This window comes from Panthera onca, chromosome C1 (assembly GCF_046562875.1).
Source record: "Panthera onca isolate mPanOnc1 chromosome C1, mPanOnc1 haplotype 2, whole genome shotgun sequence".
Lineage (NCBI taxonomy): Eukaryota > Metazoa > Chordata > Mammalia > Carnivora > Felidae > Panthera > Panthera onca.
In genome coordinates, this window is record NC_138346.1 from 59,465,882 (window position 1) to 59,484,431 (window position 18,550).

General features: G+C 40.8%; 1 protein-coding gene across 1 annotated transcript in view; it reads left to right on the forward strand.

The window, feature by feature from the left end:
- Positions 1-3,586: 3,586 nt before the first annotated feature.
- Positions 3,587-18,550, forward strand: part of SP3 (Sp3 transcription factor) — a 59,427-nt gene continuing 44,463 nt past the window's right edge. The window contains exons 1-5 of the mRNA XM_060621749.3: positions 3,587-3,800; positions 3,949-4,271; positions 4,898-5,052; positions 5,608-5,730; positions 13,457-14,816. Of these exons, the coding sequence (XP_060477732.3) occupies positions 4,265-4,271; positions 4,898-5,052; positions 5,608-5,730; positions 13,457-14,816 (1,645 nt within the window). The 5' untranslated portion in view covers positions 3,587-3,800; positions 3,949-4,264. The remainder of the gene's footprint in view (positions 3,801-3,948; positions 4,272-4,897; positions 5,053-5,607; positions 5,731-13,456; positions 14,817-18,550) is intronic.

The following is an 18,550-nucleotide window of genomic DNA, read 5'->3' on the forward strand; positions in this document are numbered from 1 at the left end:
TGAAAAGATGAGTCCTTTTGTACTAGGATGATATTCATTAATGAATGAATGAATGAATGAATGAAAATGAGGGTCTAACTTACTTGGGAAAAGTGATTTTGAAAGAGGAGGATTATTATAAGGTTGAACAAATTTTATCATGTAGTATTTATTGGTTTAATTCATCATTTGTTTTCCCACAAGATAATTATCTTGACAATCTTTCTGCTTAATTTTAAACATCCACAATGTGTTAGGTATTGGTTAGAGCATTCAAAATATGATCCCTGACACATGGAGTTCACACCCTAAGACTTGCTTTAAAGATGATCTTCCTCAGGCACCTGGGTAGTTCATTTGGTTAAGCATCTGACTCTTGATTTTGGCTCAGGTTGTGATTCCGGGGCTCTGCGCTCAGCATGGAGCCTCTTTCTCTCCCAGACCCATCTCCCCCCTTGTGTGTTCTTTCTCTAAAATAAAAAAAAAATTAAATGATCTTCCTTATACATATGTACCTATTTTATCTACTTTATTGCATATGTGTATGAGGGGTTTGTTTTTGAGTATAAATCTCTACACCGACTGTGGGGCTCAAACTCAGGACCCTGAGGTCAAGAGTCCCATGCTGTACCATCTGAACCAGCCAGGTACCCCTATTGTGTTTTATTTTTTCTTTTTTCCATAATAGGTAGATGAAACTCTTAAACTGGTGATTTAAGAAAACTTGATATGTTGATTGGTGAAACTGACACATGTGGGTTTAAATCCTGATTCTGCCACCTATTTGAAAAATAACACAGAACAAGTCCCATAATCTTGCTTAACCTCAGTTTCCTCATCTATAAAGTGATAAGTCTATGATACATATCTCCTAAGGCTGTGAGGATTAAAAATGTGAAGGAGTTGGCACATAGGAAAAGCCCCAAAATACTCTCTCTTTTGGTAGATTAAGAAAAAATAAGAAATATGTCTTTGAGGTATATATTTTTTGTTTTTCTTTTTTGAGGTATATTTTTAATAAGGTAGGGAAGATAGAAAGTATGAAGGGGGTTAAGTATACTAGTCAATGTCAACCAGAATGTTTCTGAAATATGATAGTGATTATGTAAATGGAACTTGAAGATTCTTGAAATCCAGTGTGAACAGGTTAAAGAGATCCAGGGGTAGGTAAGAGGAGGGTCACAATCACAGCAACAAAGGTTATGTCAAAGAGACATTGATTTAGGTACAACTATTAAAAATTGCCATTTAGATGAAAATGGTTGAGTATTGGCAGTTTCATATGGTCCACTCACAGATGCTCAGGAAGGAAGAGAAGCAGTAGAGACTATGAGGGAAAGGGAAGAGTCCTTCAGCTGTGGCGCAGTTCATCGGGGCTGTTGCTGTTTTTAATACAGAATGGCTAGGCTCTTACAGATGTGAATCAAGCATTATTTAGTAGCCTCTTCTCTTTGTAGAGAAAAAGGGGGTTGAAGATGGGTTAAAGTTCATGGATTGGGTGTAGAAATCTTTTAGGCCCTTTGACATTTATGTTTCCAAAGGATTTCAGAAAACTTTACACAAAGACATAGAAGATACAAAAATAAGTGAGGAAATTGAGGATAAAGGAAAATATAGTAACACCCAGATCTCCTACTGTGATGTAAAACAGTGGCCAGCACAGAACTTCCTGAAATCATCTTTGCAAAGGAGAAAGTATAAATGATGTCCAGCATGGTGCTTCCCTTCGTAATAAGCAACTGCAGTTCTGGATTCTTATGTAATGTGGCAGTAGATTCTACTGAGAAAACCCTGCTATCTTTTAATTAACATAAGCTGTACTTCAAGATTTGACTACAGTGCTGGAATAGCCAAGAAAAAGGTATTCTGTCCAGAGACTGGTCTTCATTTCCAGCCTTAAGATATTGCATGACGATCACTCTTTTAAGTGTGGGCTGAGGGGGTCCTCTGAATCTAATTATGTAGTAGTAATACTTTTGGTATATATAGCTCTTAAAAGCGCTGCATTAAAAGCAGAATAGGAATAGTTAGCTCTGGTAGGTTATTTTCCCTTTTCAGAAAGATTAAATGAGTGAGGTATTTTTGCATCTTGTCAGAATGGTCTATGAACCAAAGAGGTTTGAAAATGATTTCTGCATTCCATTTGTCAGTTGGCACCAATGAGGAAATGAATTCCTGTGGCCAAATACTTTGCTCTCTATAGGTGGCTGGACTAAGACTTTGTAAAAGGGGCACGTAGGTGGTATCTTAGACTCATAAAACACACTGCCACTCTTAGAGAAACAGCTGAAAATCCCTCTTCTAGGGACAGAATGATCCTCTATCCAACATATCCATGCCAGAAAAGTGACAATACCGTGACGTTCCTCCTCTCCTACTCCACTTTTCTCAGGTCTGTCCTCCTCTTCAAGCCTCCCATTCCTCCCCCCATCCCAAGCCAGCTTATTCTGATGCTTTAATTTTCCTTTAAAAAACTTAAGGGTAAAATAGTACAGCATTTATACTACTCGCCTTTTAAAGTTATTCTTCTATTTAAATATGAGACCAAAGGTCTTACTATTAGATGAGCTCAACTTGAAATTCTGAATTTCAAGTCTTGTTTTTGCATGTTTGTGGTTTTTAGGTTATTTCCCTAGAAGTTATGTCTTTTGTACATTAAGTGCCAAATATAGTGTTTTTGATCCTATGAGTATAGATTACAAGTATAAGTGCCTTAGAATTGAGGTGCAAATTTAGTGTCTCACAAACGGGCTAAGAATTGTATTTAGTTAGCACACACAAAATCTAGTTCAATTGCTTGGACTGCACAACTATCACACAAAATACAATAATTGAAACATTAATTCTTGTTTGAGTTAGATTTCTAATAAAAAGGGTTATTGTGGACAGCGTTTCCACCTCTTGAATTTAACCTTTCTTGGCAATTAGATCTAAAGGTCATACGCAGAAATGTTAGTTGGCAAAACACACACACACACACACACACACACACACACAAACACAAAGCCTAAGCATTACCCTCCCTCCGGGACAAAAGCAAGATATGAAGGGTGATTAGGGCAAAGTAGTGTTAAACTAATCCAATACGTGAAATGAGATTTTAAAGTAAATAACTAAAATGTTCCAAGAAAAAATACTAAGAATCACTGTTTTTAAGATGTTGGTAATAGTTGGTGGGTTTCTTCGGATGTTGACTTGTTACCAAGACGATCCAAAAGCAGGGAATAATGTATGTTTGACCAGCAAAATGATTGAGTGGATTAAAAAAATTATTCTGCCCCGTTGAATATATATACTCGCTATGTACCAAATGAGATACACTTTAAGTGCCTGTTTTGGTGCCACTGGCCAGAATGAAAAAAGTTCTCCCGTTAGTGAGGTGAACTGAGATTTTTGTTTTCAATGCCTGCCTCCAGGGTACGTACAAGTGGGAGACGCGTGGAAAACCTGGGGCTAAGGGGGATGGGAACGAGATGGCTCTGACTGCGAATCTAAGAGCTGAATGTGTGAGAGAGAAAATCCTCCTCCAGCCTCGGAGGGGGTGTCTCCCCCAATACCAACTCCCTCCCCCCGGGCTCGTGGGGCGGGTCTGGTTTGCTCAGTAGCTGCAGCGGCCGTAGCGGCAGCCCCGGGCCTGAGCTGCGGCGGCCTTCTGGCAGCGCAAAGCGGCGGCTCCGAGAGCGTGAGGCCCTGGGGAGAACCGGCGGAGGCTGCTGTCGGGATGGAGGAAGCGTCGAGTGGAACCGGGGCCGCCGGGGACGGATTTCCTCCCCGGCCCAGCTCTCTACAGCTTGGCTGGGCCTGCTCCAAGCACCTGCGAGGTGAAAGAGGCCTGCGTCTGGGGCCTGGCAGCGGCAGCCGGCGAGCAAGGCGGGCACAGCGGGGTAACAGTCGAGCCGTGGCCGCTCTCGGGAACCTACGCCGCCACGGCCGCTTATTGTCTCTCTCTTTCCACCCGGGGGCAAACAGGAAGCGCGCCGGCTGACCGAGCGACTGACGGGCATCCGGGCCAATGAGCACTGCCGACCAAGAGCGTGGCGGCGAATGAGCGCGGAGAAGAGAGGCGGGACTTCCGGGCGGGCTGTCACCCTCTTCCCCCCTTTTGGGCTGGAGGCTCCACCTTTTGTGTTTCCCGCACAGTCAATCAAAATAGGAAAAAAAAATCCCCGGACCGCTCCGGCCGTGTCCGCCGCCGCTTCCCGCATCCTCTCCCGCCGCCGCCGCCTTCGCTCCTCACCATGTGTAAGGCGGCGGGGAGCCCCGCCTGAGGTGCCCTAAACACACTATGACCGGTACGTAAAGCCGAGAGAGAGCAACCCTTGCTGCCGCCGCCGCTGCCGCCGCCGCCGACCACAGCCAGCCCGGGGCCGCCGCCGCCGGCTCCCGGCCCCGTGTGTGCGACCGAGTGTCTGTGAGAGGCAGAAAGCCGCACTCCCTTCCGCCTCCCTCCCCTCCCGGCCAGCCACCGTCCACCCCTTAAGCCCCAGCAACGCCGTGTCCCTGCCGGGCCCTGGGGCGGGCGGCCCGGTCCGCCGGGAGCGCATCCCCCCGTGTGCGGGCGCGGGCGGCGGGCGGGCGTGTGTGAGTGACTGACGGTGCGAGAGGAGCGAGCGCGAGTGAGAGCGAGCGGCGCGAAGGGAAAGGGGAGGAGAGGAGAGGAGAGGGGGCAGGGGCAGCGCGGGGAGGAGGAGGAGGAGGAGGGAAAGAGGAGGAGGAGGAGGGTTACAGGCAGCGGCGGGCGGGGGCAGCAGCAGGAGAGGAGGAGGGATCCGCCGCCGCCGCCGCCGGGGGGCGGGTGGGGGAGGGGAAGGGGACTCGGTCCGGGCTTTCGGAGTAATTTCGCCTCGGCCCGCGGGCCCCCTCCCTCTCCTCCACCCGCCTTCCTCCCCACCCCCACCCCCCCGCGCTGTGCCTGCAGCTCCCGAAAAGCCCGTGAAACAAGAGGAAATGGCTGCCTTGGACGTGGACAGCGGCGGCGGCGGCGGCAGCGGCGGCGGCCACGGCGAGTATCTGCAGCAGCAGCAGCAGCAGCACGGAAACGGCGCGGTGGCGGCGGCGGCGGCGGCGGCCCAGGTGAGGAGCGGCTGAGCCCCGGCCCGGCTCCCCCCTAGCGCCGCTTTCTCCTCCCCTCGCCTCTCCCCTCCCTCCGCGCCTCTCTCCTCCCCTCCCCCCGCCCCGGGAGCTGCCCGCCCGAGGCGCCAACGCTCCGACCCCGCCCGCGCTCCCCCTCCCGCCGCCTTTTTGTGAGTGTGTGTGTGTGAGTGTGTGTGTGTGTGTGTGTGTGTGTGCGCGCGCGCGCGCCCGCGTGTGTGTGTGTGTGTGTGTGTGTATGTGTGTGTGCGCGCGCGAGCGTGAGAGCGTGTGCGCCCTCCCGGGGGTGGGTTCCGGGCGGAAGGTGGAGGCCCGGCGCGCAGCCTGCCGCCCGCCTTCCCGCGGACGGTGGAGCTGGTGTGCGTGCGAGCGGGAGGACTCGAGCCGGAGTCGAGGAGGAGGAGGAGAGCGCGGGCTGGCGCTCGCCCGGGTGCAGCCTGCGAGGACCGAGGCGCACTTCCTGTGCGAGCGGCGGCCCGGCCCTAACCGCCACCCCCTCCCCCTGTCTCCCTCTCTGAACCCGCCCATCGGGGGTAGGACACTCAGCCGTCACCGCTCGCCCTGCTGGCCGCTACCTGCAGCAAGATAGGGCCGCCATCGCCGGGCGACGACGAGGAGGAGGCGGCTGCCGCAGCCGGGGCCCCCGCCGCCGCCGGAGCGGTAAGTCTCGCGCGCGCGGCCCGCCCCCGCCAAGGCCCTGGGCCCGCCATCCCGGGCCTGCGGCGCGCCCGCCTGCCCAAAAGGCCTCCCGGGCGCCCGCGTCTTCCGCGATACGGACGGATCGCGCAGCCGGGGCACCCTTTCGGGTTCCTTCGCGTGCCTCTGTGGATCAGAGGCCAGCCCCGGCTTTCTCTAAATTGTCACTGTGGCGCCTCGATCCAAATTCACTACAAAATGAAGTCAGAGAGGGCGGGGGTGGAGGACTCCAAAATGGATGTTTGAGCATTTCATATCAGTGCTGAAAACTCCTTCGCTGAACACTACAAAATTTTCAAGCACAGCCTATCGGCCATAGATAGTATCAACTACAGAGGCAGTGTCTTTAGTTTCTAGTGTTTTTGAACCTGGAGCTTTTTCTGCTGCAACTTACTAGATCTTACTGATTTAAATCTTAAATTGCTAAAAAGAAACCAAAAAAGGAATGAAGGTTTAGTCTTTGAATTACCTTTCTGTATGCAGCAGTGAATACTTTGTGAGTGCTTTTTTTTTAGTGGCCATTCTAAATTGATGAATTTTAGTTTTTGCAGATGACTTAAATTTGTGATTTTTCGTAAGTGGAGTAAGTGAAACATTCGCGACGGTTGAAATCCGCGAAGTTACTTACACGATACTTTGGCTTTTGAAATTGAATATGGAATACCAGTGTTAGAAACAAAAGTACATGTAAGGAATTGTATTTACATGCATACTAACGTATACTGTACTTACAGTTGAATGTGATTGGCAGAGCTGTATTTCCATTTTGTTATGATTACCGGTCTGATACAATGTGATGGGATCCTGTTTGTAGTGTTTTTAGTTTGGGGGCAGAGGGTGGAGCTGGTCAGTGTGTTTCATGAGTGCTTAATACAAATTAGCTAGACAGAATTTTTAAGACAATCAGTTGTGAATTTTATCTGTTTGAATCGTCGCTGTTGCGTTAAACATGTGGATGTGTTCACTTGTTAAATAATTAAAACCTCTCCCAGTTGTTTTTTTTTTTTTTTTTTGAGGTGGATTATGGGAATTGATTTGTGTAGAGATATTTTGAATAGTCACTATAGACAGAAAAGTTTGATATTTGGCATAGTCTGCAGGAAATTCTTAGTATGTCTAGGCACTAAAAGTGAAGCTAATGTTAAGCTATATTGTTAAATATTGTATTTGTATTTTTAGTGCTTCAAATTATATTGTAGAGGTATATGAGTAGTTTTAATGTCTTAAAAAGTATTTTAGGTTTTGTGCTTTTGTAAGCTGATTAAAATGTAAAAGCATAAAATTATATTTGTGAGAGGCGTTGTTACTTTTAAACTTATGGATTGGTAAGCATTTTTTAATGAATTATTCCTCTAGGCCCATAGAGCCAAAACAAATTGTTTATCTTAAAAAACCACTGTACAAGTAAAATTGTGAAGCAGATTGCTTCTACTTATCTTTTAAAATATTTTCAATTAGAACAAAAACTTGTAACCACAACTTAGCAAGTGTATATAGCTCACTGTTAGGGGAGGGGGAGGGGAGGAGTGAAGGAGGAAGTTATGGGTGATAAATATGTATATGTATATGTATATGTACTTGTAGATGGGAATCTCAGCCCTGGGAGTAGAACACTGTCTCTAGTCTCATCCTCCTGTGGCCATATACTTGTAGGGAGCTTGTTTCCTTGCCTCTTTGACTCCTCCTCTCAGTTACCAAATCTCTACTGACATCACATTTCCCGCCAGATGAACGTGAACTAGAATCAGTAGGAGCACTTTTTTCTTTGTATGTTTGGTATGCATGCATAAATTTTTTTCACTGAGTAGAAGTAGCAAGACTGGCTTGAGTATGTTTGCCTTAGCAAGTGTGAAAATTAGTTTTCCATTTTAAAAATGAATTTCAGACATGTACATCTCAGAAAATGAAAAAATTTAAGCAATTTTTATGGGCATTTTTTTCTACTTAAAAATGTGCTTAGGTAATCTAACTGTAATCACTCAAATTACTGGGAATCATGAGAGGCCTGTTAAGAGCTTTTGTAGCTGTGCTTTTTTAAAATTTTATTTTGCAATAATTTTATATTTATAGAAAAGTTGCAAAGATAGAACTGAGAGTTACATTATACCCTTCACCCAGCCTCCCCTAATGTTAATATAACCATAGTGCGGTTGTCAAAACTAGGAAAGTAACAATAATACAGTATTATTAACTAAATTACAGACTTCATTCTCATTTTACTTTTTTCCCCACTAATGCCCATTGTCTGTTCCAGGGTCTAATCCAGGGTAACACATTGCATATAGTATTGTGTATGAAATCAAGTGGAAATGTACACATAAAATTCAACTTTATGCTAGTTGAGTTTGGTATTTTAAGATTAAAAGGGCATTGAAAAGCCAGTGAGCTACACTGGAGATTTGTTTTAAGTATTTTGAATTTAGAATTTGTTATAATATGATAGGGGTTTTTTCTGGATCCTGGCCAAGAGGGTTTGGTTACCTTCAGACCAGTGTTGAATAGGTCTAATCATAAAGCATTCTCAACTATAATGTTCCACAGCATGGACTCCCAAAGTTGGTTTGATGTCAAAGCCCTTTTTGTATTTTATTATTAAAAGTTGTTTAAAAATAAATCAAGAAATATAAGAAGTAGACCTTTATGTCACATTAATTTGTCCAATCTGTATTCATGTGAGTTTCTGGATTATTTATTTGCTTATTTCATTTGTACTTCAAGTTGTGATCAGTTAATTGGGTAATTGTTTTTATTTGAAGTTGGTTTGAGTTCTTTAGTGTTCCTTGAAGATTTTAAGAAACTTGAGTCGTTCTTAGTTTCTTTCCACCTTAGCTTCACACTTGTTTTTGTTTCCAGTAACACTTTGTCCTTGCCGGGTTCTGGCTTTCACAAAGCCATTTGTGGGAACTGAGAAGTTAATAATCCTTTCCAAATGCTATGCAATAAGTGCTATGCATTTTTCCCCCCTTCCACAGGTATTCTCTGAGAAGATAGCCTCTTTTTTTTTTTTTCCCATTCAACCGCTCCTCCCCCCTCCATTTTTATGCCTGGTTGCACTGGAGAAAGCCCTTGTAATGAATTGCTATAGCAACGTCCTAGGGCTACTCTTGGTTTTGGTCCTTTTTACGGTGTGATTATGTGTTTATGTACAGAGGGAGACCTAAGAGTACCTTCAAGTTACAACTTTTTACGATGATGCCAACTTCCATGTCAGCTTGGTGTTTGTTAGTTGTCTGATAAGAATATGAAGAGTTACTGAGACAAACACTGGTGGATTTTTCCTGAGAGTTATCTTGAACCTAAACCAAATGCTAGTTCTTGCCTGGGTTATGTGTTTTTAGGTCTCTCTTCTTTTGTTTCTGTAGTGTTTCCAATAAGCCTAACATTAGTGTTTCCAATAGCTTAACATCACATGTTTTTACTTTGGTCTCTTGATTTTATGAATCGTCATCTCTTTGAGTGGGGTGCTGCTAATGAAATTTCTCTTACAAATGAATGGGCTTAGTCAAGGCTCTATAGTTTTGAAAGTTTGGGGGGACTTACTGTTGAATTATGGAAAGAAATTGGTTTAAAATTGGGAGTTTTTCATAGAAGACTTTAATATCTCAAGGTCAGTTTTATTGATCCATTCCTTTCTGTCATTTTCTTTGCAGCGATTTTAAAGTAAATACTTTTAACTATTTATTCAATAAATATTTACTGATCTTTATGCCAGGAATTGTACTAGGCATTCAAATCATGCTGTGTCCTCATAATCTGAGTAATCATAATGATAGGATTTTAGGATAGTGCTTTATAACATAGTGGTTTATAGCATAGTGCTTTATAGTTTATAAAGCATAACGCTTTATTTTGATTCTTAAGATCCTGTGAGGTAATAATTTTCCCTTTTTTTTTTTTTAAGTTTTTAAAACTTATTTTGAGAGAGCGGGCGTGTGGGCTCTCTGGCTCAAACAGGGGAGGGGGAGGGGGAGGGGCAAAGAGAGAGGGAGAATCCCAAGCAGGCTCTGTGCCCTGTCATTGCAGAGCCTGAAGTAGGGTTTGAACTCCAGATCGGTGAGATCCTGACCGGAGTCAAAATCAAGAGTGAGTTGCTTAACCAACTGAGCCATTCAGGTGTCCCAGTTTTCCCATAAAAAAATTTTTTTTAATGTTTATTTATTTTTGAGAGAGAGAGAGAGGGAGAGAGAGAGAGAGAGAGAAAGAGACAGCACCAGTGGGGGAGGGGCAGAGAGAGAGGGAGACAAAATCTGAAGCAGGCTCCAGGCTGTCAACACAGAGCCCAACGCAGGGCTCGAACTCAACAACTGCAAGATCATGGCCTGAGCTGAAGTCGAATGCTTAACTGAATGCTTAACCGACTGAGCCACCCAGGTGCCCCCCCACCCCCATTTTTAACATAAGAAAATTGAGTCCTGCTTTAAATCACACACAATTCCACAGTTTTAGCTAGAAGTCAGTTCTTTTCTTTATAATGTAATATACTTACCTCCCCCAAACATAATTATAGCTTAAACCATGAAAGTCTAATAGTTTTCTGAATCAGTGTTTTTCCTCCAATTCTATTAAAAAAATTAATATTGGTAAATTTTTTAAAACTAAATTTATTTCGTTTAAAAGATCCCTTTTGCCTGTCTTTTGGTTAAATTATTTGTTGCTGTTTTTCTTCCCTCTGGGTTTGTGCTTCATAAATATTTCTTATGTATGCATTTCTCCTTAGGTTTATTCAAAAAGTTCAGATGCATCATGCTGTGTTACTTAACGTTTGGGGATTTCCCTTCAATTAATGACCTGCATTTTTGGGAAAAGTGGTACCACAATTTATTTTATTTAACTTCTGGATCCTTGGATAGTACTTATTCAGATTTGTCATTTGAGTAGTTATATTTATTTTCAAGGAATTTCTTGACTAAAAAGCTGTTCACTGATGGTTGATTATTTGCCTTTACTACTATTTTGTAAAAAAAAAAAAAAAACAAAAAACTTCAGATGCCATAAATTTGACTTTTTTTAAAGAATGAAAAAGATAAAATGCCAGTATGATAAAACAATCTGTACCTGAGATACTGTATTCTTTGATATAAGTTGAATAATTGTAAATTTAATGCTGGTCAAAATTCAGAGGTGAACAACAACCTTAGGAAGATAAAGATTGGATATAAGACATATTTTATGGTAGATTTCAGTATAAAGTCTAGATGTAAATGTCTTTAGATTATTTAAGATGCCAAGAGACTGAAATGAAACATGAATTATTACTCAGATATTGAGAACGATGACTTAAGCTTATAATGCCTATACCAGATAGAAGTTGAAGAATGACATGCAACTTTAATGACTGGTCTTCATTTTAGTAATTTAAGTTTGATAAGTTTAAATGTTTGTATTTAAAAGATGATTATTTTAGTTGAAGCTTACACATTTGTACTGGGTCCCACAGTTTATCTGTCTTTAGTCTCTTCCGCCTTTCTTTCAGTCTCCTTCACTGGGCCTTAGTTTATCTTTATAAAACACAGATCCTGATTGCATCACTTGCTTAAAAACCTTTTATAGCTTTCATTTATTATCTGCAGGATAAAGTCCAAACTCCTTAGCAGGATCTACAAAGCCATTAACTACAGGCCTTGATAAAAATGTCTTGTTCCCCATTACTTTTCTCTATGAATATGAGCCTTTTCTGGATTCTCTTGAACTCCACAAACTGTCCATTCTTTAGAATTTCCTTTTGTTTGTGAATATTTTTTTATGCCTTTATTAATGCCCCATCTCTCTTTCCTAGATGCCTACAGTGAAATCATAAATTTATTCTAAGAGTACTTTAAATATCTCGTGTGATACCTTCCCTCCCCCCCCCCCCCCAATCTTCTATGTTCCCCTTCTATGGCTAGTGCACACCTATATTCACATAGTAGTAGCATGTATTTCTGTGTCTGCTTGGATAAACTGTGAACCATTTAAAATAGAGAGTGTGTGTTTCATGTGCTTACTCATGCTTATTTCAACTTGGCACATATGCTCAAATGTCTTGAATTGAGTTATTAAACTGTGGTTCATCCATTGAAATACATGCTTTTCAACTACGCGTCTGCATGAGAATTAGGTAGTGAGTTTCTTTAAGAAACTTTTAAAATGTGGTTCTACAATATTTGCATTAAGTTTTGTGGACTGGTTTATACTGAGAGAACAGTATATGCCTTAACCGTTTTTTATGGTCATAGACCTCCTTTGAGAATACAGTGTAACCCTAGATTATCCTTCTGCTCCCCAGTTGTACTTTCTCAAAAAGTTGCTGTGTTATTTTAGAGGATTCAGAGATCCCTTGAAGCCCAAGCATGGGTCCTAGGTTGAGAATGCTGGACTAGATTTGCTTATGTTTTCATTGTCTGGTGATAAGCATAGTCATAGGAATTCACATATAGATGGAGAAGGAAGTGGCATAGGAATGACTATTTTAAGGGTAATTCATATAAAGTCTTATTCTCTGTGTCTTTACCCTTGATCTTAGTGGGAGACAAGTTTGGTATGAATTAAAGGTCTAGGTTCTGGAGTTAGACTTGGCCTAGTTTTAAATCCTATCTTGGCCATTTGATAGCTGTGTGATTTTTCTCAGTTTTTCATTTGTGAAATGAGAATAGTGATAACACCTACCTTACGAAATTGTTGTAAGGAGTAGATAATAATCTCATAAATCACTATCATAGTACTTGGCATTAAAAGAACGGCTCCAATGTGAGACATTACCTTTATTTTCTTAAAAAGTTTTGCCCTTTGATGTTGATGTGTAAGATTTTATTGCTTTCTGCTTTCCTGTGTTGCTCAATCTGTAAAATATGAGGATGATAACTAAATTCTGTTACGTAACAGAATACACAATGTATATGTCTGTCATTTTCCTGCAAACATAAATAGAGTGGTAGATAAAATCATGTCTGTATCCTCCAGCTTTTAGATTCTGGAAAAACCTTTCAGGTGGAGTGACTTTGCCATGTGGTCACAGGGCAATAATCTTTCCTCATTAAAAAATTTTAAGGTCTCATATTTTTTTTGTAGTTCATGGGAAAAGTAAAGAATATGATGGCTTGCTAATGGGATAGTCCTAGCCAAGAGTTTACTCTGGAGGACATTAATATGTGCCATAAAAGGGGAGCTTTAATAGTTTGACTTAAGGTTTATAGCAGTAATACACAAATCTTAATTTTTCTTATTTAGATGATTTGATAACACTGTACTGGTTATGTTTCCTTTTTGTACACAAATATAATGTACCTGATTTAGTGATACATATTTTAGTATATATATTTTTTGAACTCCTCAGTGTTTGTGATAATGTTTGGTTTGAGCGGTTCATAATCTTTTCTAGCCACCTGTATTTTTATTTATTTAACTGTATAGATTAGAGATCATAGGTGAGGGAATAGAAGACCAGTTTGTGGTCATAAAACAAAGAATACTCTGAATTTTTTTCCTGCTCAAATAGCATGGGTTATCTTTGTAATAATTAACAAAATTGGAAATAATAGTAAATATTATGGTTTATATAGTACTGTCTCAGTATTTGAAGTCTACTGTGTTACTAAGAGAACTTTTAATTTCAGGTAGTAGGATTTATGTCAGTTTTTAAGATTTTTTTGAGGATTGATTCAAATATTTCACAGACATATATCGCATAACATTTTTTGTTTTCTTTATCCAGACAGGCGATTTGGCTTCTGCACAGTTAGGAGGAGCACCAAACCGATGGGAGGTTTTGTCAGCCACACCTACAACTATAAAAGATGAAGCTGGTAATCTAGTACAGATTCCAAGTGCTGCTACTTCGAGTGGGCAGTATGTCCTTCCCCTTCAGAATTTGCAGAATCAGCAAATATTTTCAGTTGCACCAGGATCAGATTCATCAAATGGTACAGTGTCCAATGTTCAATATCAAGTAATACCACAGATTCAGTCAACAGATGGTCAGCAAGTTCAGATTGGTTTCACAGGCTCTTCAGATAATGGGGGTATAAATCAAGAAAGTGGTCAAATTCAGATCATTCCTGGCTCTAATCAAACCTTGCTTGCCTCTGGAACACCTCCTGCTAATATCCAGAATCTCATACCACAGACTGGTCAAGTCCAGGTTCAGGGAGTTGCAATTGGTGGTTCATCTTTTCCTGGCCAAACCCAAGTAGTTGCGAATGTGCCTCTTGGTCTGCCAGGAAATATTACCTTTGTACCAATCAATAGTGTCGATCTAGATTCTTTGGGACTCTCGGGCAGTTCTCAGACAATGACTGCAGGCATTAATGCCGATGGACATTTGATAAACACAGGACAAGCTATGGATAGTTCAGACAATTCAGAAAGGACTGGTGAGCGGGTTTCTCCTGATATTAATGAAACTAATACTGATACAGATTTATTTGTGCCAACATCTTCTTCATCACAGTTGCCTGTTACTATAGATAGTACAGGTATATTACAACAAAACACAAATAGCTTGACTACTTCTAGTGGGCAAGTCCATTCTTCAGATCTTCAGGGAAATTATATCCAGTCGCCTGTTTCTGAAGAGACACAGGCTCAGAATATTCAGGTTTCTACAGCTCAGCCTGTTGTACAACATCTACAACTTCAAGAGTCTCAGCAGCCAACCAGTCAAGCCCAAATTGTGCAAGGTATTACACCACAGACAATCCATGGTGTGCAAGCCAGTGGTCAAAATATATCACAACAGGCTTTGCAAAATCTTCAGTTGCAGCTGAATCCTGGAACCTTTTTAATTCAGGCACAGACAGTGACCCCTTCTGGACAGATAACTTGGCAAACATTTCAAGTACAAGGGGTCCAGAACTTGCAGAATTTACAAATACAGAATACTGCTGCCCAGCAAATAACTTTGACGCCTGTTCAGACACTCACGCTTGGTCAAGTTGCAGCAGGTGGAGCCTTGACTTCAACTCCAGTTAGTCTAAGCACTGGTCAGTTGCCAAATCTACAGACAGTTACAGTGAACTCTATAGATTCTACTGGTATACAGCTACACCCAGGAGAGAATGCTGACAGTCCTGCAGGTGAGTCTTAAGTCATGTCATGCCATAGATCAGTGATTTGTTAACATGTAGGGATATTTTTTGGTTTAAGGTGTTTTCAGTATCTGGGTATCTTTAAAGGTGATGATACGATTCCCTATGTTTGTATGAAAGGTAGACATCAAAGTGTCTTCCAGATTGTTCTTCACTGAAAAGTTTTGAAGTCAAGGATTCATTTCTCCATTATGCCAAGTATGTTTGTAGTTTTTCCCCAATTTTATATCTGTTTTCACCTTTGATTGGTGTTGATTGGTGGCATTACAGAATTTTTATTTGGCAGGTAAGGTGTCTTGGTTGTGCTTGGTGTGATGTAAGTTAAATGTTTTATGCATTATTTTTGGTTGGGGAATTAGGTTGGCATGGTGAAAACATAGCACTGGGAGCCAAGACTGTCTCCCCTACTACCTAGCTGTGATTTTGGCCAAGTTACTTTTTCTCTTGCAAACTTGGTTTTCTCATTATATAAAATGGGGTTGTTGGACTAGGTGACTATATCTAGGGTGCCTTCCAGACCTAAAATTCTTTGATTTTGTGATAGTTTATTCTTACAGGTATGTAGCTGAGCATTAAATTTAACCGTGCTAGATACATGGTTATTGATAGTATGGGTAGAAATCTCAGAAGTCTGTTTTTCGAATGTTGTGTAGAAATTAAACAGTTGTAAAAGAGATGGTATCATTATTACTTTAATGTTCTTTAGATAACGTTTTATTGAGTGTTTTGATGTGCACTAAATCCTTAGTTTTACTCTTCTATTTTGTATTTGGGTTATTGTGTTGATTGTACTACTGTTATAACCTGAGTGAGTCAAAGATTCCAAACTCTTACATTAGGACACTTGAATTTAATTTTTTGAAGTAATTCCCATCACCATAGATATTACTTTTTTTCTTTGAAGAAATTTGTCATATATGCTTAGAAAATTAGAATTGTTCTGAAGCCTCAGATCTGTACTTGGCAAGACTTTAATTGCATTTGAGCCTCCTGAAGCAGTGGTTTAGAGCAGCCATTATAAAAGCATGGTCTGTGGATCCCTGGGGGATCCCAGAAACCCTCTCAGAGGTCCTTGATGTCAAGGACACCACTTTTCATAATACTGACGTTATTTGCCTTTTTCATCATGTTGACATCTCCCTGATGGTGGCTAAAATGGCTTCTGTCCTGGCAAAAATGAAAGTAGTACCACTTCCAGGCTTGTTGTATTCTTCATGACCATGTGCTTGCAGTTAAAGAAAAATGCTATTTTCACTGAAGAATGACCTTGATGAACCAGTCAAAATAGTTGTTTTTACTAAATCTTGACTCGAGTGCTGCATGTCTTTTTTAAAAAAATAGCTTTACTGAAGTACAAGTCACATACTGTAAAGTTCACAATTCACTCTTTAAAGTATATAATTCAGTGTTGTTGTTTTTTGTTTTTTTGTTTTTAATTTTTTTTTTAATGTTTATTTATTTTTGAGACAGAGAGAGACAGAGCATGAATGGGGGAGGGGCAGAGAGAGAGGGAGACACAGAATTGGAAGCAGGCTCCAGGCTCTGAGCCATCAGCCCAGAGCCCGACGCAGGGCTCGAACTCACGAACCGTGAGATCATGACCTGAGTGAGCTGAAGTCGGACGCTCAACTGACTGAGCCACCCAGGCGCCCCAGTGTTGTTTTTTTTTTTTTTTTTTTAAATGTAATCACACTTGTACAGTCATCATCACCATTTTTAGAGCATTTTCATCACCCCGCAAAAAAAAAAAAAACCAAAAAACCCATGCCCATCAGCAGTCACTCCTCATTCCCTCCCTCCCCTTAACCCCTGGCAACTGTTAATCTACTTTCTGTCTCTTTGGATTTGCCTGTTCTGGATTTGCTGATTATTTCAGATAAGTGGAATCATGCATTTTGTGGCTTCTTTGTGTCTGACTTCTTTAATTTAATACAATAATTTCAAGTTTCATCTGTATTGTAGCCTGGGCCAGTATTTCATTCCTTTTTGTGGCTGAATTATACTCCATGGTATAGATATACCTCATTTTACTCATTTACCTGTTGACAGACTGTGTTTCTACCTTTTGGCTATTGTGAATAATGCTGCTGTGAACATTTGAGGACAGTTTTTATGTGGACATGTTTTTATTTATTTGGGTTATATACTAAGGAGTGGAATTGCTGGATTGTTTGGTAACTATGTTTCACATTTTGAAGAGCTGCTTACCAAACTTTTTCCAAAGCGGCTGCACCATTTCACCATTTTACGTTCTTACCAACACCCGTTACTATCTTTTTAAATTTTTTAATTATTTTTTTAATGTTTATTTATTTTTGAGAGAGAGACAGTGACAGAGTGTGAGTGGAGGAGGGACAAAGAGAGAGGGAGACACAGAATCCAAAGTGGGTTCCAGGCTCTGAGCTGTCAGCACAGAGCTGGATGTGGGGCTTGGACTCACCAGTGGTGAGATCATGACCTGAGCCAAAGTCGGATGCTTAACTGACTGAGCCACCCAGGCACCCCTCTTTTTGATTATAGCCATCCTAGTGGATGTGAAGTGCTGTCTCGTATTTAATTTGCAGTTCCTGCTATGTCTTTGTAATATTCTTTGTGACAAAATGGGAAGTATGCTTTAATGAAGCAATTTCTACGTCATACCATAAACAAGATGATTATCTTTAAAAAAATTTCTTTTCCAATTGTGCAGTTGTGTGAGTTGCAAGGTGAACTAAATGCTATTTTTGTGAAAGAGTGTTTTTACTTGAAAGAACAACTGACAAACTATGGTTATTGAGAGACTCATGTATTTAAGTGCAAATATTTTCTCAAAAAAAAAAAAAAAAAGATTTAAGTGAGCCTATCACTTAAAAAAAGCCTAACAGTATTTGCTACCAATGATAAAATTTGGGTTTTCCAGTGAAAATCAGAATTTTGGAAAACTCAAGTTTATTTCTGTGAACTTGATTGCTTGTTAATTACTTTTTTGATGAGATGGATATGATCTTAATAAATAGGATTTGATACTGTATTATAACAAAATGTGCCAACATTTGGAAGATCTGTGTGATAACTCAGTGAATCAGTAGTTGTCAGATAACCAGTTCATGTTACAAAATCATGCAGCAGTAAAAAGATCCATTCAAAGTTTGAGATACACCTGTAACAAGTGTATGGAAAGTTTATCAATATGGTTTCAGATTTTACACTGCCACTGACTTAAAAGAAACTGCCACTTGTCAAGTTTGATACAGTATCAGAGAATACCCACAATTGATTGAAAGACAAATTATTTCTTCCTTTTCTAGCCACATATCTTGGTAAGACTAGATATTCTATGCTTCAGCCCAAACCACATGTTGCAAACAGAATGTAGAAACAAGTATGAGACTCTAGTTGTTTTCTTTTAACCTAGATATTCACAAAAATGTAAAACATGGTGTCTCATTAAACTTTTTGTTTATATTTTTGGAAAATCATTTTTCATAAAATGTTAATTTATGTTGACATAATAATTTACTATTTTTAAACAAAACAATTACAGTTTGTCATAAATTTTAATATGGTAAATATCAAAACATATAACCTACACAAACAAAGTTTTGGAGACTTCAGTAATATTTAAGAGTTTAGAAGGAGTTCTGAGACCAAAAAGTTTGAGAATGACAGACTTCTGAAGATTTAGCTGGTAGTTTTTCGAAACCAGTTTTTAATGCTTGAATAAAGTTAAGGTTGTGGAGATC